Here is a 21,392-nt window from a genome sequence, read left to right as displayed (position 1 = left end):
TACTTTTGTCATTAAATTTGAAATCAAGAGTTATCCCATCCAAACGTGACCATGGATTTAAACCACAGGAAAGGCAGCTATGCACACTGTGAAGGAGAATCTGGGTTGAGTGGCTCCTCATCTTATTCTATCAATACTCCAGAAACATGGAACCAGGGCTCCAGCGTCCAGCTCGGCTAACGCACGCATTTTCTGGCTCAGCAGCGGGAAACATCTCCTGTAGTAGTGTGAGCTGGATAAAGCTCCATGGATTTCCCATAGGCCAATAGACAGCTGTCTCTAACAATGAGCCCCAGTAAATGGACCAGTGACATTTGCCATGTGGTCGATATGCTGCACTGCTGGATATTGAGCCCACTGTACGCTCTGTGCTCGAGTCAGTCCTGACAGGGGGGACACGGTTAGCGGTTAAGGCTGTTGGTCTGGGACCACTGGACCCAGATACTGTGTCCAGTTTTCATCAGTCAATAGTCTGTAAAATGTATTCTAAGGATTCAGACAATGGAGCCACCAAAGGAAGAGGGAAATTCTCACATCCACGTGCAGAGAGTTAGAGAATAAAGCTTGGGCCTTGGACTTATTTCCCACAATGCTTCATATCAGCCTGTGGGCAGCTGCGGGAATACACTGAACTCCCTGTATAAAACCTATTACAGATAGCTCCCTCACAGCTAGATAGTTCAACTCTGTACCTCAAGCATACTTTTAAAGCAGGCGGCCCTGGCTAATATTGATGTCTCACAACACTCCACTGGCTCCCGGCCAAGAGAAAGGGGAGTGAAAGATCAGACAACAACCACAGCAGGAAGACCGGAGTCAGGAGGACGGGGAGACGCAGGAGAGACTGTTATTTTTTGGGTGGATAAATAAAAGGAATAACAAGAAAAGGGAGGTTGTGTGTGGGTGTGAGTTGAGATCCCAGTGCATTGTGGGTGCTGCCTCCTCGCGGGAGTACCATGCCATGGGAGACGCATACCAGGTTAGAAGGACTTATCGGCTGTTTAATATAAATGAGAGGTTTAATGAGGCTGAGAGCACAGGACTTTATCGGAACAGTGTGTTGATAAGAGCGAGGAGGGAAAGACGTGTGTGTGTGTGTGTGTGTGGGGGGGGGGGGGGGGGGGGGGGGGGGGGGGGGGGGGGAGAGAGAGAGAGAGAGAGAGAGAGAGAGAGAGACGCAGGGCCGGGTCAACACAATTACAATCAGAGCCACGGCCACTGCCAGCCTTATAATAAAAAGCATGTCCCTGGATGATTCAGACTCAATAAGGTTCAAATTGACGAAATGAAGATTTATTTTACTCGCTTCTCTCTCTTTTACTCAACCCGTCTGCACTTTTTAATCTCTTTGAGATCTGGAGGAGACTTGTCAGGACGCTGAAATAAAGTGAGACGGAGGAGATGGAGGTAAGAAAACGCGTGGATGGAGAGGAACAGAGAGCGAGCAGCTGAAACTAAATGATATGAAAACTTTGTATAGAATGTGTCAAGAGGAATTTATCTCGTAAGACAACTACGCCGCTCCCTCCTTCCGTCTCTGTGAGCTGAAAAGGCTTATTTTAAAACTATTCATTGGCTTTTATAGCAAATAGACTTTGTAATCTAGTGAACAGAGGCAAAATGGTGGCAATTTAATCTTTGTGTATCCAGTATTAATTAAGTCTGCAGCTGTGCATGCTAATGCTTTAGTGTTTATTGAGTTGTGCAGGTTTGAAAGCCTGATCTGACCACTGAAGGACAACTCTTTGATATTCAATATTAAATCTGGAGTCTGATGTTGTCTGACATTAGACGGCTTAATGTGCAACTTTTTGATCCAGTAGATGTCGCTCTTGAGCACCAGCATGAAAAACAACAAAACACCTGCAGCTGCTAGCAGGCTAATGTTAGCTCTCGTGAGTTTGCTAATTGTTTCACACTGCATGTAGATTACCAGGAAATGACCATGATCTAAAAACCCTTACACAACATTCACACAAGCAGTGAGTATGTTATTCTTCTTTTCTAAAGTCCCTCACTTAAACAACTTTTATACACAAAGGGATAACCCGCCCGCCTCTACCATGTGAACACGATGTAGACACGGCTCAGACAGCAGGACTCGCACTCATTGTGGACCATCAGGGCTCACAGAGATATTTTCAGAGGATAAAAGGAAAATCTTTAAGCCTTTAAGTATTGCAGTAGTTATTGAACATTTTGTTTTTCTTCCATGAAACAAAATGACGAGGAAGAGATTTATTTTGCAATTCCTGCAGAAGAGGCAGCAGTTTAACGGAGCGAAGACATAAGTGGGAGGGAAAAAAAATGGCAGCCATCACGAGCATCAATCAATGAAATTGAAAAAAGACACAAAAGGAAAGTAGGAAAGTGCCAATCATACAAAATACAACCATCAACAGAAAATCCCTGGGAAGAATAAATGTGTTGAGTATCACCGTGTTAAAACTTTATAACACCAACACAATACTGATTAAAGGACTCCAAACGTGGAAGTGTTTCCTGAGGTTTTTCACTGTCTTTGTTGAGATTTCAGAGCCTTCTTTTCACCAGTTCTCATCACCTCATCGTGTGTTTAATCTGCCTTAATCTAGTCATTTTCAGAGTGGATTTTCCTGTTGACTGAGGGAGAGAGCACAGCACTGTGACTTACACTGAGCCCAGTCAAGATCATCTGCTGCTCTGCTCCCTCTGGACTCACTGAGCACACCTGTGTGTGCACAAGGCAAAGCTGCTTTTGTCTACGTGTGAGCGCAGTGTGCGAGTGTGCAAATCCAGTATTCATGGGCATGTGTTTATTCAGATCAGGGGTAAATGCGGACTCATGCACAAATATGCTTTGCCTGTGCATCAGCATCTGCCTGACCTTGAGTCCTCAGTGAGGGAGAAGAAGCTGTGTGTTGACAGGACTGATCTTAAGCTGTCAACTAAGGCTAATAATGCCGAGTCCATGGCCATTTCCTGGCCCTCTATCCCAGTCTCAGCTCGTCGCCGTGGTCCTAATCCAGTCAACCTCCACCATAATGCTGTAATTACAAACCTTAAGCTGCTGCATCCTGCCCTGGGCACAACTCACCTCTCGGCTGGCTGGATACCCCACTTTCATTAACTTCTCACATCCACCTAGAGCCTCAACTAAAGCCACTGCTTCCCAAAGTGGGTGCTTGGGTCTTTTTTTGTTGTTCTCGGCAAAACTTCAATTTAAAAAAAAAAACAACAACAACAACACCACATATGAAATAAGTGAGAGTGGAAGGTTTTTGAGAATAACTCCCAGTTGGGTTCATCTGTTCCTCCACTTTGATTTTTCTACAAATCAAGACTCATACTCAGTTTGTTGTCATGGTAACTGTGACATCAAATCTGGGTATCCCAGGACAAATCAGACACAGGCATCAGCTCAATATTAATTTGATCAATAAAAATATTGATATGTGTAAACACGTCACATTTATCAACTCAAGATTATCTTATTAAGAGTATCATCTCAACGTCTGAGAAATGAACGTAGATAATCTAAATGAAGGTGACGTCATCATTTTAATTTTGACCTGAGCAATAAGAGTTCATGGTGTTTGGAATTTCTTGGCCACTCTGAATGGAAATCAATTCATTAGCTGGTGAGACATTTTGCTAATAAGCACGTACATTAGCCTCATGATGGTGTGAGCAGAGAGATATTGAAAGTCATCGTCTTCATCACATGGGGACAGACAAGTCTGGATCAAACACATGAACAACAAGTGTTTTATACTTGTGAGTTTAAAACACATACAGGGTGAATGTGCCCTTTGAACAAACAGTCCTTATCTCATCAAACCAATGGTGTCTTATTTTTATCTCTAGTTTGGATTTCTATCTGTCTGGAGCTGACAGCCTTCTTTCTGTGTCGGTAAAGTTTAAGCACTATGCAGCAGGATCATGTACATCTAATGAGGGAACATCATGAGTACGACGTTAAAGAGGAATGTTGATGTGCATGTATTTACGTACACATGGATATGTCGCTCAACAACACTTGGCTTTTCAGACACTGAAGCACACACTTCACCTCAGCAGTCCTCCACCGAGCCTGAGCAGCCCACTCAGCCACCAGATTTAATATATTATTTTCTCAATTGGTCCTATTGAGTTTCCCCTGCCGCTCTTAAATGAGTTAGTCCTCGGAGAGGGATGAGGGCCCAGCAGCACCGGAATTGCATTTCTGCTGCTCTGCCATCTACTTTCCCCAATTTAGTCACAGTTTTACTGTGAACTGCATATCCCAGAGTGCACCGCTCTGTACCCTTACTTTACCCTTTTTTTCCCCACAAATGACAGCAGAGGGGAGCAGATGTTTCTACATGTCATGATCTTACTGGACTTCAATCCCTCCATATTTAATTGGTTCGGGGGTCCGACAAAGACATCTCTCTCTCTCTCTCTCTCTCTGATGTGGCCAAGCATCTCAGTGTTTTAAGGTCTCTCCCAGCAGTGGTCGGCTCAATACTAATAAAACCATAATTTACTAGGCCAGGACTCTGATTGATAGCTCTCTCAAGACTCTATCGATCAGCTCTTGTCTCATCCAAGCAACATCTTTTGTTCGGGCGAGCCACTTCCTTCCCCCTTGTCTCTTTGCATAAACGTTCTCTCAGTGACGGACAGCCATGTGTTAGGGATGGATTACATACAGGGCCATTGGCATGCAGAGGAGACCATGCTGCTGCTCCTTTACAAACAGACTGAGCGGTCACATCTCTTCATAGAGTTAACTGCACCTTTATGATGCAATGATGGGAACACGGACTCAGGGAGCGAGGTCTCTGCTGCTTTGATCTTCCTCCTGTACCCCCTGCTGATTCTCATCAATAATAAAATCCTGCTTCAGCTCGCCCATTACCTGACCACGCTCGCTAATGGGAAGAAGTGAAAAAACAGCAGCAAGGTTGCTTATCATTTCAAAGAAATGTTTCATGAAGAACATGTATGCTTTTTGTCAAACCTTCATTTATGTACATTTCAAAATCCAAATATCATCGACGGTTGTGTGAAATATTGAGCACGTTAACACAGACCTGAGTCTCCCGTTTATGAACCATATCCTGGTTTAGATAATATTCAGGATATGGCGTTTACATGCACACGGAGAATCCTGGGTATTCATAGCACTGTTCACATGAGAAATATGAGTTTCCTGTTTTCTGATTAATGCATCTTATTAGCGCAGAAGTCTTTTTTTAACAACTCAAACCGCAGCCATTTGGAAATCTGAGAAAAATGAGACCACTGTAGTATTAATGTGTTTACTGTACTTTCCAACATGACCTGATACGTTCCACGTGTTGGGGAAGCGGCTCTGAGTAGCTTGTTAACCACATAATAGGACAGCATTTTTATTCTTTATCCCATCTAAAGTATAAATCACATCAAATCATACAAGACAAAACTCAAAGTCGTTGTCGCTCTTGCTGCCGTTTTTGGCTGAGGCCACGTCTGTGCAGGGCGTTAGCAGCTGTCAGAACCGTTGAGGTGTGTACATGACTTTTAAAGCTCTCCAGGTTATTAAATCAGGAGAAGGGCTTATCCCGGTTTCTGATACCAGGATACGTTTATATGCACAATCACGGATGTTGGAAATTTTAAAAAATGAACAAGACTGAACCATGTGAACTCACGCGTTGACTCGTGATCATGTTGGTCGACCACTTTGTGAGTTACCGTCATTTTTAATGCTTCCCTGTCTGCTTATGCATTGTGCTGTCATGAGCCTGTTAAACCCCTTAAACATAGAAGATGTTGAGTAACGGTCAGGTGAGAAAATAAAGTCTGTTAAATTTGTTCTTTAAATATCCTGTTTCTCAGACGCAGGCCAGGAACAAATTGCAAACATCCTTTTGTAAGTTTCCCAACACGAGCAAATAATTCCTTCCCATTTAAAAACAAAACACACACACACACACACACACACACACACACACACACACACACACACACACACACACACACACACACACACACACACACACACACACACACACACACACACACACACACACACACACACACACACACACACACACACACACACTGAATCTTTCTGATATTTTTCTAATCATGATCATAAAGTATTCAAAGAGAGGAGCACAGGAAAAGTTTTCTTTCCAAACTGGCTGACCTTGGATTTCTCTCAGATGTTTTAAAGACGAAAAAAAATAAATCCAACAGATAAAAGTTTTTTGTTTTTTTTAACTGTTCCTAAATCATAAAAACAGTTTCAACTGTTCTTTTCTTCATTCATTCATTCATGGACAGGAAAAGGAGGTTGTAAACTCCGAGTATGTTGATTGATGAGTCCCTTCATTTTAAACCACATGTGCTGCGCCTGCTGAGACTGTAGGTGATCTTTTGAACATGCACACCTCAGCTCAGCGTCTCCATATGGTCGATACAGCCTACAATGCATCCTTACAAACCGTAAAGCTCCAACTCATTGTGACTTAGACTCTCAGGTTGGGCCGCACTGCTCTTACACTGGTACATGTTGAAATGTCTGCTTCCACACTATGTGAGTTTCATCATACAGAAAACAACCAGCCAGTATTCTCTGTCTTCTCATGGCCTCTCTCTAGTCTCTGTCCCAAACACTCGGAAAATGGGAAAGGGCTTTTAGGTATTTTTCACCCTGAACTTGGAATCTTTTGCAGATATTATTTACAACTCAAAAACTACAACTAAAGTAAAACTCAGTGCACAATTAAAGACCGTGACGCAGATGGCAATGCTTTTAGCTTGACTTCTTAAAGAACTGACTCTGAGATTTGACTCACAGACTGTCTTACTCTTTTAATGCAAATGTTCTTTTAGTAAATTGTCCTTTGTGTTTCTGCTGTTGCCTGTCTTGGCCTGGTCTACCTTGGAAAAGAGGCTCTTAATCTCACTGGGACCAAATACAGTTTGAATACATTTCTTTCGTCGTCCTCTTCAGTTTTCCATGTAAACCTCCACTGTGCAGTAAATGCTGGTAGCACTGCTAGTTCATTTGCATTGGAGCGGCAGAAACCACTACACATTTTCTATAATTGTGGTATATGTCAGTGGCCTAAGAAAATGAGAAAACTCAAAAACCAGAAGCACATTTCTCAGGTGACTAAATGCATTGGACCGCCGTGCAGCGGTTTCTCCAACCACACGGTTTTACATAATTGCATTTGGTGGACTAGAAAGTCTTTCAAGTGGTCAAAAAGAGGCAGAATGTTTGACATAAAAGCTTTAAATGTATGTCTTGAGGCGGACGTGACAGAAAGCTCTGCTGAGACGGGTACATACAGAGTGAAAGTTTGAAATATTTGAAGCTGGGTTCTGAAATGATGGAGCTGCTGTCCTTAGGCGTACGCTTCAACTCTCAGTTATCATGAGAACTCTATGGTGGAGCATGAGAGTGTGTGAAAGCAGCGCTCTGTGAAATTCAACTCAATCTGCAGATTTGTAGAACGAGAAAAGTTCCTCCATGGCAAACTTGGCGAGGGAAGATGAGAAAGGCTATTTTGAGTAGGTCTGATTAATGCAGTGCTTCATTGGCAGGTTGCAGAAGTACTGTCAAGAAGGACAACAACAACAGCACAAGACAGCCAGTCTGTCAAAAATAGACGATGTCTGCAGGAGCGCTCGGTCATAAATAACATCACAAATGCACGGAGAGGCGTGCGAGTACGTCTGGTGATGAATTTCAAATCAGAGAAATGAGACTCAGCCACAAGCATGCTTATCATCAGTCTGTCTGCGTCGGGATGCTGGAGTGATAAATACCTTTGTAAAGTCATGAACTGCCACGTCTGCTGCAACAGACAGAAACAAACATCCAGCCCGGAGTGAGAGTTCATACACGGGATATGATGGAGTGCTGAGGGAGGGAGGCTGGATGCATGTTATATGAGCTCAGATAACAAAATCCATCTCATTGTTTTGGCATTATCTCCTCACATTAGCTGCTATTTTAGTTTTCTGATAATCCGCCTCGTTTTGAAACAACTTCTGATGACGGCTCGTGATAACCAGATTTCTTTGTTCTGCTCGTTGAACAGATTTAGCCACAGACAGTTTATACGGGCAGCTGATTAACATCGAGTCAAAATAGCTGAGATCACATTCAGGAGACTGGGTTTATTAATAAATGAGAAAGAGACGAAAGGAAATACAGCTCAACGTTCACCCCAGAGTTACAGAGAAAGGATGAAGAAGTGAAGATGAGTTAACGTTAGAGTATTTACATTATAGTTTAACTGACAAGTTCCCACACAGTTTGTTTAAAGGAGCAATATGTAACAGTGACACCTAGCGTTTTAAATCAGTACTGCAGCCGCTCCACTCCAGAGTAGATGCTCACACAGCTCAGCATGTAGAGACACTGTAGCTTCAGTGTTTAGCCAGCTCTGCATGTGGTGGACACTGTAGCTTCTGTGTTTAGCCGGCTCTGCATGTGGTGGCCACTGTAGCTTCAGTGTTTAGCCAGCTCTGCATGTGGTGGACACTGTAGCTTCAGTGTTTAGCCGGCTCTGCATGTGGTGGCCACTGTAGCTTCAGTGTTTAGCCAGCTCTGCATGTGGTGGACACTGTAGCTTCTGTGTTTAGCCAGCTCTGCATGTGGTGGACACTGTAGCTTCAGTGTTTAGCCAGCTATGCATGTGGTGGACACTGTAGCTTCAGTGTTTAGCCAGCTCTGCATGGGTCTGTAAAGCTTTCTGCGTTCTAACCTCTCTCCATGTTTCATCTCCAACATTGATCCTAGTTTGAGCAGCTTTCTGCTGCTGGAGCTTATTAGAAACATGCAGAGGCTTTTAAGCTCGGGTACAATCACTTCTATCTGAAGCAGTTCCACTGCCCGCTTCCATCGCTGCAACACCTGTTCACCTGATAACTGCTCTCATATCTGGCAAACCCAGGGGCGTCCAAAACGGCCTTCAATGCCCCGCCTACCTTCTCTGGTCCAATCAAATCCAGAGCATTCAGGAGCAGAATCTAAAGTTAGAAGGAGGACATACTGGCTGCTGCATTGTTGTCAGAGAAGCTTCAACACAGCAGGTTTCCTTCATGATCACACAGGAGGAGAGCGTCAGCAGCTCACTGATTGGCTGATTGATCACAGAGGGAGAGAGCGTAATCATTTCAGTCACTACACAGCTCACTGATTGGTCCTTTAAGAAAAAAACATCCAAACCTAAAGAAGACAAAAACACGATCATGTCCTCAGATTATCAGAGAACTACGGGGTATAACAACAACTGTCACTAAATGTGTGTTTATGTTAACACATTAAAATCATCATGACGACAGGGCAGATTTAACACATGTATTTGTTGCAGAGGACTTTGAGAGTTTTTCCACTTGAGGTTTCGTCTCTGCCCTAAAAAAACGTGAACGATCGAGAACATTCAGAAAGTGTGGCGAAAAGAAATTGAATTGAAATGACTTTCCATAAATGTAATTGCTTAAACACATGTGAGGACGTATTAATAGAACTCAGATATAGACGGAGAGAAATTATGGAGTCTCTGAAGTAGAGATGCAATTAAAATGCTTCAAACAAATTGGCAGTGACCAATCATATCGCTCGACTATCTGGGGCAGAGTGGTACTTTTTCAAACCGAGGCTATCTGTGGAAGCAGAAGAGAGCAGAAATTAATTGTTCTGCTGCAGAGTGTGCGTCAGTGCAGGCATCTTCTGTGTATTCAAAAGGCTCTGAAACACACATTCCCTGCTTCCTGTCTTCTGAGTGATTGAACATGAAATGCATTACGCAGTCATAATATTTAGACCTGCTTAAAAAATGCTCTGGACATTTTTCCGCTTCTTTAAAATGCCTCAGAATCTCGTCTTCAATCGTAATGCCTTTCCTTTGAATTATTGCAGTGATGAGCAGTGACCAGAGGACCCTGACATTTCTTAGTCTCGTTTCCTTTCCCCACAACAACAAAGCACGAAAGGAGGCAAATACGAGCAACAAGGAAAAAACTGTTGAGGCAAAAGTTGTTTCACAAACTAAAGTCCAGTGTTTGAAATAGCCTACAGTTGTGCTTATGATCCGACATGACCACAGAAAGCCTCACAGTACACAGGTTTGTATCTGCGTCTCACACTTCTTGAGGTGTGCACACGTTTGAACATAACAAACCTTTGTTCGGGGATGCACCTGTGTGATCCTAACTTAGAAATTCAGATATTCAGACATTACTTCAAGATGGTGTGCTGACGTCAACGTCCGTGTCAGGAAAGAGAAGAGGAGAGACAAGGAGGTATTGGGAGATCTAAAAGACATGCCCTGAACTTACCAGGGCTTGCATTAAGCTTGCAAAGGGACAACAGGGGTCCCCAGCTCCCAGGTTGTGTACCATGGAGACCCTCTGGGTTTGTGAAATAATGATGCACATTGCTTTGAAAGCCTTAATCATGCTTTTTGTTCTCTCCTCTTTCCAAGATCAACAACAAAAATCAAATTTTATATCAAGTCAAAGGCCTCTCATTCTGCTTTAATTGCATCACAAACAGACCAGAAAGTCTTTGTCAAAGTTGAGTTTAATCAGAGGCAGGAAGAAGCCAATTACAATTCTTGTATTTACCACTTACAGGATTTGTCTCAGTGGAGGTAACCCTGAGTCCCCGGGATGTATGTGGAAGTTTTGTAGAGATCGTATAGGTGTGTGTGTGTGTGTGTGTGTGTGTGTGTGCGTCACAGTTAACATTTCCACAAGAAGAAAAAGGACGCCAGTCACACAAAAACAAAACAAAACAGCCAAAACTACAAAGAAACATCTCACTGCTTTCTTCAAACACAGTTGAGCGGACTCCAGCCCACAGGACCAAAGAAATGATGAAATCAATGTAATTTTCATGGAGTAGCCCCCCCCCCCCCCCTTCTGCTGCATGAGGCAGCTCGGTTCCTCTCCCCTGCAGACAGTGATGGATCTGATTCATTTCAATGGTGGCCTCCAGTGCTCAGTCCCGCTCGGCTGGGTGACAGTGGCAAACTGGCGCTGCCTCCCAACATCTCTGCCTGGCCAACAAAGAAGAGATGGAGGAATGGGGGGGGGGGGGTCCGAGGTGCAGGGGTGGATGTAGCTGCCGGGAGCTTGTGTCGACATTTAACTTCTGCGTTTATAGTTTTTTTGTTTGGAACTGACCTTAAATTCTTCATTTGCTTTTTTTCTCTACTCTGCGTTTATTTAAATCCTCTCTTGTGACTTCATGGCACATTTTCAAAGCACTACTCTGTCTGGAAATCCTTACATCTTCAGCAGCTGATGACTGCTTGTAATAGGAGTTAAATGGATTGAATATACTCCGACATCTGTCTTTGTAAAAATCATCTGAACTGATGCTCAAAGACATGTCAAAGTATAAACCAATCACATCCTCTCTCTTGATTTGAACTAAACAAAGTCTATTCATTGTTCTTCTAACTTCCCTGTTAAAGACAAAAAATGATTCTTTTGCTGTTTCTAAAAACGTGTTTGTCTGTGACCTTAACTGTCTGCTCAGTGTGGCTCTGTCTACCTGTCTGCCTGCTGGTGAAGGATTAGAGAGGACAGGAGAGTGACTGGACCAAAGTGATAGAACTCACTGAACCTTGAGGCGAGTCTTTTCCCCGCAGGGACATCCGTCCACCCCCCCATTTGGAAGAGAGTGCCAGAAGGTAAAACGAAAGTCATGTTGACCAAAAACAGCCTTGTGTTTAAAAAAAAAAAAAACATGCTGCAGCATTTGTTGTTGTTCTGGCATTTAAAGGATCCTTTATTGTGAAGGTGATAAGATGCAGACGTGCTGCAGGCGGTTTCTGATTTTATAGAAATGAGAAAATGTAGTGGTGTTTTTTTCACTCAAAACTTAAAACATCAAAAATAGTTTTATCTTTCATAATAAGAAGGTAAGGATCACATTAGAAAAGTGAAATAATCAAAGGATGTTGTTGTCTTTGTGTTTGCACAAACACTAGTCCTATGATATGTGAGTTGCACCATCTTCGGAGGAAGTAACAAAAGTGTTACAGAGGTTAGACAGGGAGAGGCGAGTCGGCATCATCGGAGCCAGCACAGTAACACACACGTATGCTGTAGGTGTGAGTATGCGGAGCGCTTCCACAACAGCAGAAGGAAAAGTGAAAACACTGACTGCGACACCAATATTTGGCCTTTGAGGAATCGATAAGAATGTCTCGAGGCGTAATGACTGCAGGGCTTTGTTGCAGCGTTGTTGCGAAAGTTCACAATGAAAAGGGCAGCCACATGTCCGACGTGTCCTTGAGCAAGACACTTTATCCCGAGTTGCTCCGGCTGCTTCGTCTGAGGCGTGCAAACGTGCATGAATGGGATAAGTTCCTACTGACGGTCACTCAGCCATCAGTGTGTGAATGTGCAGGTACAGGAAGTGTTTAAAAGGACCAAACACGGCGTGTCAAATAACGGCTGAATCCACCTGGTTAGTTATTTATTTACTGACGGACATTTTGAGGTGTGGAGGCCGGTTAAGTATAACTGGGGACATTTGAAACCATTTAAAATGAACTGATGCTTTTAAACAAATTGAGCTAATAACCAAGAAAATTTGAATTTTCATTACCAACAAAGGGCTCGATAGGAAGATGGAAGCTAACTTCAAACTATTTTCAGAATTCACTCATGTATCTCTGAGTGACATTTCCCAAGCTCAGGATTAGTTGTTAAGCTCGGTCTAGGATTTGGAGAACAGAAAAGGCACAGTAATAAGACTTGTTGAGTTTAGTTGAGTGTAAAAAGCTTTTTGTATTGTGTACAATATGCAAGAAGCAGGCGAGAGAGAGAGAGAGAGAGAGAGAGAGAGAGAGAGAGAGAAATGTGGAAATGAGACTTTAAGAAGACAAAAGTGTAACCAACACTTTGGTTAGTTTTCTTCATGTCTGGATATAAAATAAGCAGTTTTCCAAGTAAAATGATGCAAGGAGAAGAGACACCGAGAGAGAGAGCAACAGCAACGAGTTTATCAAAATATGTTTCCCTTTCTGGAACCTGTAAAATATCCCAACCTGTGTATTGATAGGAATTGTTTATAGCGTTGAGGATTCAACCTGAGCGTCTGGTTGTCAAAATCTCTCTCTTATTTTCCTCTCTCTTCTACCTGGGGACGGGAGGGATTGAACAGAACAGAACGCCTTTATTGTCATTGTACAATTGTACAACAACATTATTTGGCTTCACCTTAAAGTGCACACTGCTTCTATGTGAGCGATGAGAGAGGAGAGAAAGTGGTTGGAGGTGAGAGCTCGCAGGGAGGGTGAAGGGCAGTGAGGGGGACTGGAGCTCAGCGTGTTACTCCCGACTGACACACAGCCACGGGACACAGGCTCCAATTAGAGTCACAGAAACACTAATCAAACCTGATCTACAACCTCTGGCTGCAGGGTGAGTGAGCATGCTCCAGACTGTGTGCATGTATTCATACATGATTCTAAAATACAGTCACACTGGGCTGAGCGTTTTCACATTCATCTCTAACCCGGTATCTGATCCAACACAGCGTCGCCTACAAACAAGCGGTGAATTTCCGTGTCTGGTGCTTTAAGACAAGTATCCACCTCCATACATTTTCCTCTGTCTTCCTATCCTGCAGTGATAGTCCACATGCCTGTCAATCAGAAGTGAAGTGCTTCTTAGATATCCACATCAAGGCCTAAAGAAGAACTCTCCACAGATTGGGGGGGAACCGAGACGATGTCACCTATCTCACACAGGAAATGGGATTGTTTGAAGATTTGCATACTGGTTTGGTTGCTTCATAAATGTCTTTTTTTTTTTTTTTTAAAGCTATCTCAAAGCAACAAAAACCTATGTGTGATAGATTAGGAGCCAGGAGAGGCGCTCTCATTTATCATTCAGAGCAGCTGAAATGTAGCCATCCCTCTTCTTCACTGAATATGTCATCCACTCGTCCGCACACAGGATTTCAATCAAAGCATTTGTTTAAGCTGCATTTATTACACTGTAGGTGTGTACACACGGGGGCTGTAAAAAACACCGTCCGTCTTTAGAGTTATGGTGGCTCATGATGAAAATGCTAATAACAGTATTTCATTAAAGGAATAAACAAAGGCAATTAAGTCTGACTCCGTCTGAGGCTAATGAGTCCCCTGCACATCAGTGTGACTTCCCCCCCTCGACAGAAGGGCTTACCTCATTGTTTTTAGAAACCCGCCGGGCAATGATGAGCTGAATCATCCCTCGCTTGTTGCCCTCTACAGACATGGATTTGCGCAGTGTTTCCATGGCGTCTTGGTTGGTCATCCCGTGCAGCGACTCCCCGTTGACTGCTATGAGTTGGTCGTTGACTCGTAGACGTCCATCCTGCAGACCAACGTCATTTGGGAAGGTTAAAAATGACTCGTACAACACTTGGATCAACACATTTTAGAGTGCTTTTTCATAAATATTGATTTATGGTGCAACTGAGTCAATACTTCAGGGATTATAAATTTATTTGGATTGGGATTTATTCCCAAAAATTCCAAATCGATTCCAGCACCATACTCATGTACACTTCTTCACTCTTCTCAGCTAATGATAATGATATGATAAATTGGTTTCAGACATTAATAACACATCAGAGAACAGTGTTGCCTCAGGGGTCAGCGTGGCCATCGTGCCTCTTAAACATCATTAGCATCAAACGTGGACGACTGTGTAGTTACCTGAAGGTCACCGAGGTAAAACAAACCCATGGATAAAATCGAAGAAATCAATAAAGGCCGTGGGCAGACGAGTTACTTGCCTTGCTAGCAGCGCCTCCGTTGATAATGGATTTCACAAAGATGCCCAGGTCAGCGTGGTTCTCCTTGGAGCGGTTCCCCTTGACGCTGACCCCCAGGCCTGCTGAGCCCGAGTCATTCAGAGGGATCTCAAAGGTCATGAACTCCTGGGTACCATCAGGAGTCAACACCAAGTCATCTTCCTCTGGCTGCTGTGGGTGTGAAGAAGAGAGAAACACATCTTGTTAATTGTTAGGAAACGGAAGCACAACTCTGCAAACAGTCCCGAATCTTTGGTGCTGATGACTGAACTTTCCAAACAAAGTTGGCAAACTGTTGCCCAACCAAACTACATTACTGCATCAAGATGGCTCTGCAAAGTAACTACTGTATATTTAACTTTGGTTAAAAAAAAGAACAAAGAAGAGAAAACAGAGGAGCTGAAAGAACCGCGATGGAGAATGACAAGAAAATGGAGAACAGGCGGGAGACAAGATAAAGAGGGGGAAAGATGAGGAGAGCAGGGGGAGACAGCGAATGGATGGCAAGCATGTCACACAACGCAGGGCTGTCATCGCCAATTGGCCGTACTGTCTAACCGAGCGCTGCTAATTCTTTTCCAGTCATGAGCTCTTTGGAGGAACAGCGAGGATGAAGGACAACTCTGAAAACACCAGGTAGCAATTTGGCGCTCAAACAACAGTTGCTTCCTCTGAAACAACCCTGCTTTGAAGGCTAATTTTGACACGTTTTGAATGTGATTCTTCTCCCCTGTGCAATCCCACAGGGCCTTCTGTGGAGAATTACCACAGAGGCGCTTTGGTGCAGGGCCAATGCTGCGGATCTGAGCGTATGGTGCAGACTAATCGTTTATTTGAGCCTGCAGAGAGGTGTGAGAGTCGGTGTGGTCGATTAAGATGGAAAATAACCACTCTGGTCTCTTCTTTTGACAATTTCTACTGGTGTATGATGAAGAGAATCCGGAAAATATGAACTACAATCAGGCCTTTTGCATTGCACTTCTGCATTACAGCCAATGAGAAAGTGAAGGGCGGTGGGAGAAAATATCAGAAAGTAAGGTTGGCAGTATCTTTCTTCCATTCATCCATTTTCTAAACTGCTTTTCCTGGGTTGCGAGGGGCAGAAGCCGAGGGGCGGGGCTACACCCTGGACGGGTTGCCTGTCAATCACAGGGCTGACATATAGAGACGCCCATCTCACATTCAAACCTAGGGCACTTTTAGAGTCAGCAGGTAACTCTAACGAGCACGTGTTTGGACTGTGGGAGGAAGACGGAGTACTCGGATAGAACCCACGCACACACGGGGAGAACATGCAGACTCCACACAGAGAGGCTCCTGACAGGCGGGGATTCAAACTGGGAACCATCACGCAGCCCAGTGTCTTCCTCGTCAGTGCCTGATTAAGATTGTATGCAGCGTTGAAGCTCATGAGCCTTCAAGCTTTAAAGCGAGTCCATAGTTATCTTCTTAAAGTTTGACATACAGGTTCATGCAGTGATAAAAGCCTCTGCTCTGGAAATGAAGCCGCACCATTCGAGTTTTGTGGAGTGACATGTTCCCCTTAAGAGCACCCCAGCAGCAGTGGTTGAGTGTTTTCCTTTCAGACGTTTATATTCAGCAGATAAGAGCTGATGGCAGTGTGATCACAGGGCCTCTCCACAGGAAGCTAAAGACAGTGTACTGTTACACTGTGATTGGTCAGAGTGTATTCTACGTGCGTAGATATTGCCATGGCAGCCAAAGCCACATGAACAATACTGGCAGTGAGAGCAATCAACCCCAGAAACCTGCGGTGCAAGACCTCTTTAAATAGACTCGCATCAATACATGCACGTGCCCACGCGCACACACACACACACACACACGAGCGCACGCACACGCGTGCAGATAGGGCCAGATGGATGTCAGCCAGGTGTGTGCCCTTCACAGCTGCTCGGATAAAGAGTGAAGCGGAGGAAAGAAGGGAAAAGGTAGAGCATGTGAGGTGTTTTACTTTTTTTGATTTTCTGAGGCTGAGGAGTTATTAGGATGCAGCGGTGCGTTCAGGTGCAGGCTTTTTTCAACACCCTCTGACTGAGCCCCTATTCCCCAGACGGGCGTCCTGCCTGCCCCCTTTTTTCTTTTCTTTCAGCTTTTCTTCTCCTGCTTTTCAGACGGCAGTACACCTGTCCGTACAACTTGACAACTGGGCTTTGTCCGTGCCCGGACGCTCCGTGAATTCAGACCTCTGGAATCCTTTTAATCAGGCCGCATTTCAACACCTACTGTTGTATTACCGAAATCACTGCCTGCTGTCAGGAACAGAAGCCTTGCTCTTCGACAGCTGAATAAAGCAGAAAGAGGGATGGAATTCAAACCATTTCTTATCCACTGAAGGGTTAAATATAAGGCCTCAGCAGTGTTACTTTAAAAGTCATCATGTCAGAGTTCCTTTAGGCTTTGACAGACGTTACAAGCTTCACAACAATTGAGTTTGTGCAGTTGGGTTTAAATGCAGACTTATGCCAACGCCGCACAAACATACCATTTTGTTTTGAAAGTACACTCATGGATGAAGAGCCGTGTGCGTCAGTGCCAGGGTCAGCCTTTTTCCTTGATGAAGATGTTTCATCAAAATACAAATAAATAAAAAGTGCCTATGAGTTATGTCCCTGGAGAGGCTTTTAGCCCCGCAGCTGAAGATAGTAATACAGTGGATGAAAAAATTGCTTTGGACGGACCGTGTCTTCGCCTTTGAGGGTGTGTGTGTGTGTGTGTGTGTGTGTGTGTGTGCCTTCCAAAATGATGACAGAATAACCACCCACTCAGAGCTGTGTTCCGGGAATAGCGGGCTGAGGCGGAGAATGAGAGAGCGCTGTAACATTTTCATCAGACAGGAACAAGCGCCGCTAGCCAAGAATGAGTTTTTCAGGCTGCTTGACAGACCTCCGTGCACCGATTCTACTCAGGCTGGCAAAACGGGATTCAAATCCTGTACCTCTGAACGGGAGAGGAAAGAAAGTGGGCTCATTGTTCGGAGCGCAGCGACGTGCCGTGTGTGCACCTGGGACAGACGGTACCAAAGAAGTGACGATAGCTGAAGTGATGTAAAACGTTGAAAAAAGTTGCAACAACGGGGGAAACTTTTTATGCAACATCCTGACTTCAACGTGCGACTCAAATTCTTCTCGGAGGTCAATTCACCGAATGGAAACCGATTCAACACGAGGTTACAGATGCAAACTGTGTCTCCAGACACCTACAGTAAGATGGATGTCCCCAACAATCTACTGAAGCAATAAAACAGTCCGACTGTGGAGACACAGCAGCTGTTTTTCAGAAAGCTTTAATCTGGAAAAGAATGATCTGGATTTGGAAGTCTACTTTTTTTGCACTTAGGTAATCCTGCTTACTTCTGTCCTTGTTTTCAAAGATTAACCTCGCTGGATCAGCCTGGTCCAGACAGATCTTTATTGATACAAAATCTGGATTACTGGGTATAATGAGGCAGCATGAGCAGACACACAGAGGTGAAAAGAAAGGGGAAAGTGCCGCTAATCAGTCGAGCAACACACACAACAAAAAAGTCCCTCCTGCTTAATAAGCCCTTCTGTTTTGTTTCTACCTCACTTAACTCGTCGTGTGTTAAAAGGAAAGGTGTGCAATGTGTATGTGTGTGCGTGTGTGTGTGCGTGTGTGTGTGTGTGTGTGTGTGTGTGTGTGTGTGTGTGTGTGTGTGTGTGTGTGCAAAAGAGCAACAGGAAAAAATGCAAGAGTGAGATACCAGACGGAAAAAAAAAAAAGATTGCAAATGAATTACAATTACTTCTATTCACACATAAGTCTGACTTCTCTGCACATCACTGCCTAAAACAATTAACACAGCTGGAAACTTCTTTCCAGACTTGGCCCAATGTGGTGACATAAAGGTCACTGGAAATAAATGTAAAACGGCTAAAAGGAATCAGCCATTCGTGTAATTGCAAAAGTGGTGCATGTGTGATAAGTATTGTAACACAAATTTCTTTTGGCTGAGTTTCTCCTCTCAACATTTTCCTGACAAAAGGGACGAATATTAAATACCTCTAAGCTTAAAAACAAACCAAGCTGATTCAGGGTACAAGAGACGGGCTGTTCCACAACAGATGACATGTAGCACACAGCTGGCATTAGCAGGTTCTAAGTGCTTGTGAAACAACATTACATGATCTTTAGTGGGCAATCCAGCAGCTTTGACAAACTGGGACTGTTGCCCTTTAGGGTCTCTCTAATGAGGAAGCTCATTGAGCTCATTAACAGAGAAAAGTCTGTTTCTATGAGGGCATCTGAGGGCAGATTTATCTACTTCACTGCAAATGCTTTATTGCTACTGGCTATCAATGAGGGAACTGAGTAGATTAGACTGCGAGCAACCAAAGGCAGCTTCTTTCACAGGCTGGACTTCACAGAAGACGCGTCTGTGTGCAGCTTGGGCAGTGATAGCGTCGAATGAAAGACAACATTAATAAATGAAAGGTCGCTTTTTAAGCGTACGTGACGACTGGGAACGTGGAACCAAAGTGTAGGCCCACATCATGAAGCCGATGCCTCTCGTTTCAAGCTAATGGTGGATTAAAAAAGGCTTTGCTCCATCCAACAGTGTGTACATACTTGAACCTGTATATGTTTTCTGGAAACAGACGCCGAATCCCCTCGGGGACAGGGACTGTGTCGCCATAAGTGGCCTTTAACTGCCTTGTTTATCGGTGTAGCACAATGCTGCGCCGCACCCTCCCTTTTTTTCTGCTCTGACAGGAAGTATAATTATGAGAACAGCTGCTGAAAAGTGCTAAACGAAAACAGGTGGCGTCGCCGAGACACGCTCAGAAATCATTAACCAGGCTGGCATTGTCTTCAACCACGCTTGGCAGCGTTACGAGGGAGCGTGCAACTGAACTCTGCACCGTTATCTCCGAAGCTTTCTATAGGAGCCAAGTTAATATTGTAGGAAAGACTCATCATCACTCTGGAAATAAAAGGTGTGAGAGAAAAACAACAGAGAGAAAAGGAAAAGCTTCACGTCAGCGAGTAAGAGCAGAGTCAGAACATTATGAAGCTTTCAACTTTGGGTAAACCGTCTTCACAAGAGGAGGCTTTTAGGAGATGAGAAACTGCCATGGTTACACACCGGAGCCCTCACCTACCAGATAATCCTGCCCTGTCATTCAAGAGACATTTTTAGCCATTAAATGGAAGCGAAAGTGACCTCTAAGTTGCATCCGCTGCTGCCAAACTGTTCTGAAGAGCTCTGTGAAGCCACAGACGCTCGCACTGATTGCAGGTTGCCAAACCACCACTCTGCACCAGTCCTTCCAAGGGCCTTTAGAGCAATTCTTGTAATTAGGCTTCACCTGACTTCCAACTGTATCTTCGCAAAACAAATTTACAGAGTGGAGGTCGGCTATTTCTGGACATTTGAAATAGCAGAGCAATTTGCTGATTACACTCAATTTTACTCGAGCATCTGCTGTGTGTTTTTAAGTTATTATCATGCAACAGGACTGGGGATTCATTGTTGCAGGAGTGTGAATATCTGCAGAAAAAGGTTACAGCACCTTAACTTACCAGATCTACCACAAAGGAATGACTCATCTCCTGAAGTTGTCTGCAAAGTTTGAGTAAGTTCAAATGTGTGACCACACTGTTACATATATAAACTCCTTAAAAGACAGACGAGAAACTTTCGGTTAAGAACTTTATTAGCTGGAGTTTCAATGAGTTACATCATCCTCGGAGTGCGGTGAAAAGCATTACTCCAACAGACATCCAATTATATTAACACCCAAGATGTCATTTTTTGGCATGGCTGCAGATACTGCCATGCTGGAGATAGCACTGTTTATCACCACTGCAGCTGAATAAGCCCAATGCTTTTTCATCATCGATGTGCCCAAAGGTTAATGATTCAGCGTTGTGCTTTACAGTAAAGGAGATGTAAGTAGAGACACGGGAGCAAGTTGAAAAGGTAGCTTTTAATATCTTGAACTTTTTTCATTTTCTTTTTCTGTGGATAGTCGATGACCTGTGCTGGAAGAAAGGCTACAACACGTCCTTGGAAATGGATCGATTATCAGTCATTTCTGCTCTAATCACATATTGGAGCCTTTGGGGTTCACATGTTTTCACATTTTGTACTTGTTCAAGTCAAACTGGTGTTTAACATCGTATGAGCTGTATCCACTTCTGTTGGGTTCAAACTAAGTGACATATTCACAAGGATGCAATGCAGTGGTTTCTAACCTTTTTTGGCTTGTGACTCCACTTTGACTTCCTCAAGTAAATATTCACTTTAGAGCACACTTAAGCTTCACGGTGTTTATTACTGTGGACGCAGAGAGAAAGACCAGGATGACATTTATTCACAATGGAGACAGAGACAAGAGTTTCTTATTCTGGGATTGGCTACGGCCCACAGTAATCTGTCTCCAACTAATTTATTGATACAATACATTTTCTATTGATCAATAAATATCAAATAACATCTGACCCAACATGTCTGCTGGATTTTTCTTTCAATTTAAGATTTTGGTTTTCTTCAAGGTGAAAGTACTTTTTTTTGTCATCAAAAGTCGAGTGGCAATAAAATGAGGGAGGTGCCAAC

The 21,392-nt window shown here is 43.7% G+C and overlaps 1 protein-coding gene across 4 annotated transcripts in view; it reads right to left on the bottom strand.

Annotated features, from left to right (window-relative positions):
* The window catches only part of pard3aa (par-3 family cell polarity regulator alpha, a), a 354,935-nt gene that overhangs the window by 139,580 nt on the left and 193,963 nt on the right, over window positions 1–21,392 (bottom strand). For all 4 annotated transcript variants that reach the window (XM_079361704.1, XM_079361705.1, XM_079361706.1 and 1 more), the window contains 2 exons: window positions 14,774–14,962; window positions 14,179–14,349 (listed from right to left, as the gene is read on the bottom strand). In XM_079361704.1, coding sequence (XP_079217830.1) covers window positions 14,179–14,349; window positions 14,774–14,962 — 360 coding nt within the window. The remainder of the gene's footprint in view (window positions 1–14,178; window positions 14,350–14,773; window positions 14,963–21,392) is intronic.

This window comes from Symphodus melops (assembly GCF_947650265.1).
Source record: "Symphodus melops genome assembly, chromosome: 14".
Taxonomy (NCBI): domain Eukaryota; kingdom Metazoa; phylum Chordata; class Actinopteri; order Labriformes; family Labridae; genus Symphodus; species Symphodus melops.
This window is presented reverse-complemented; position numbering and strand designations above follow the sequence as displayed.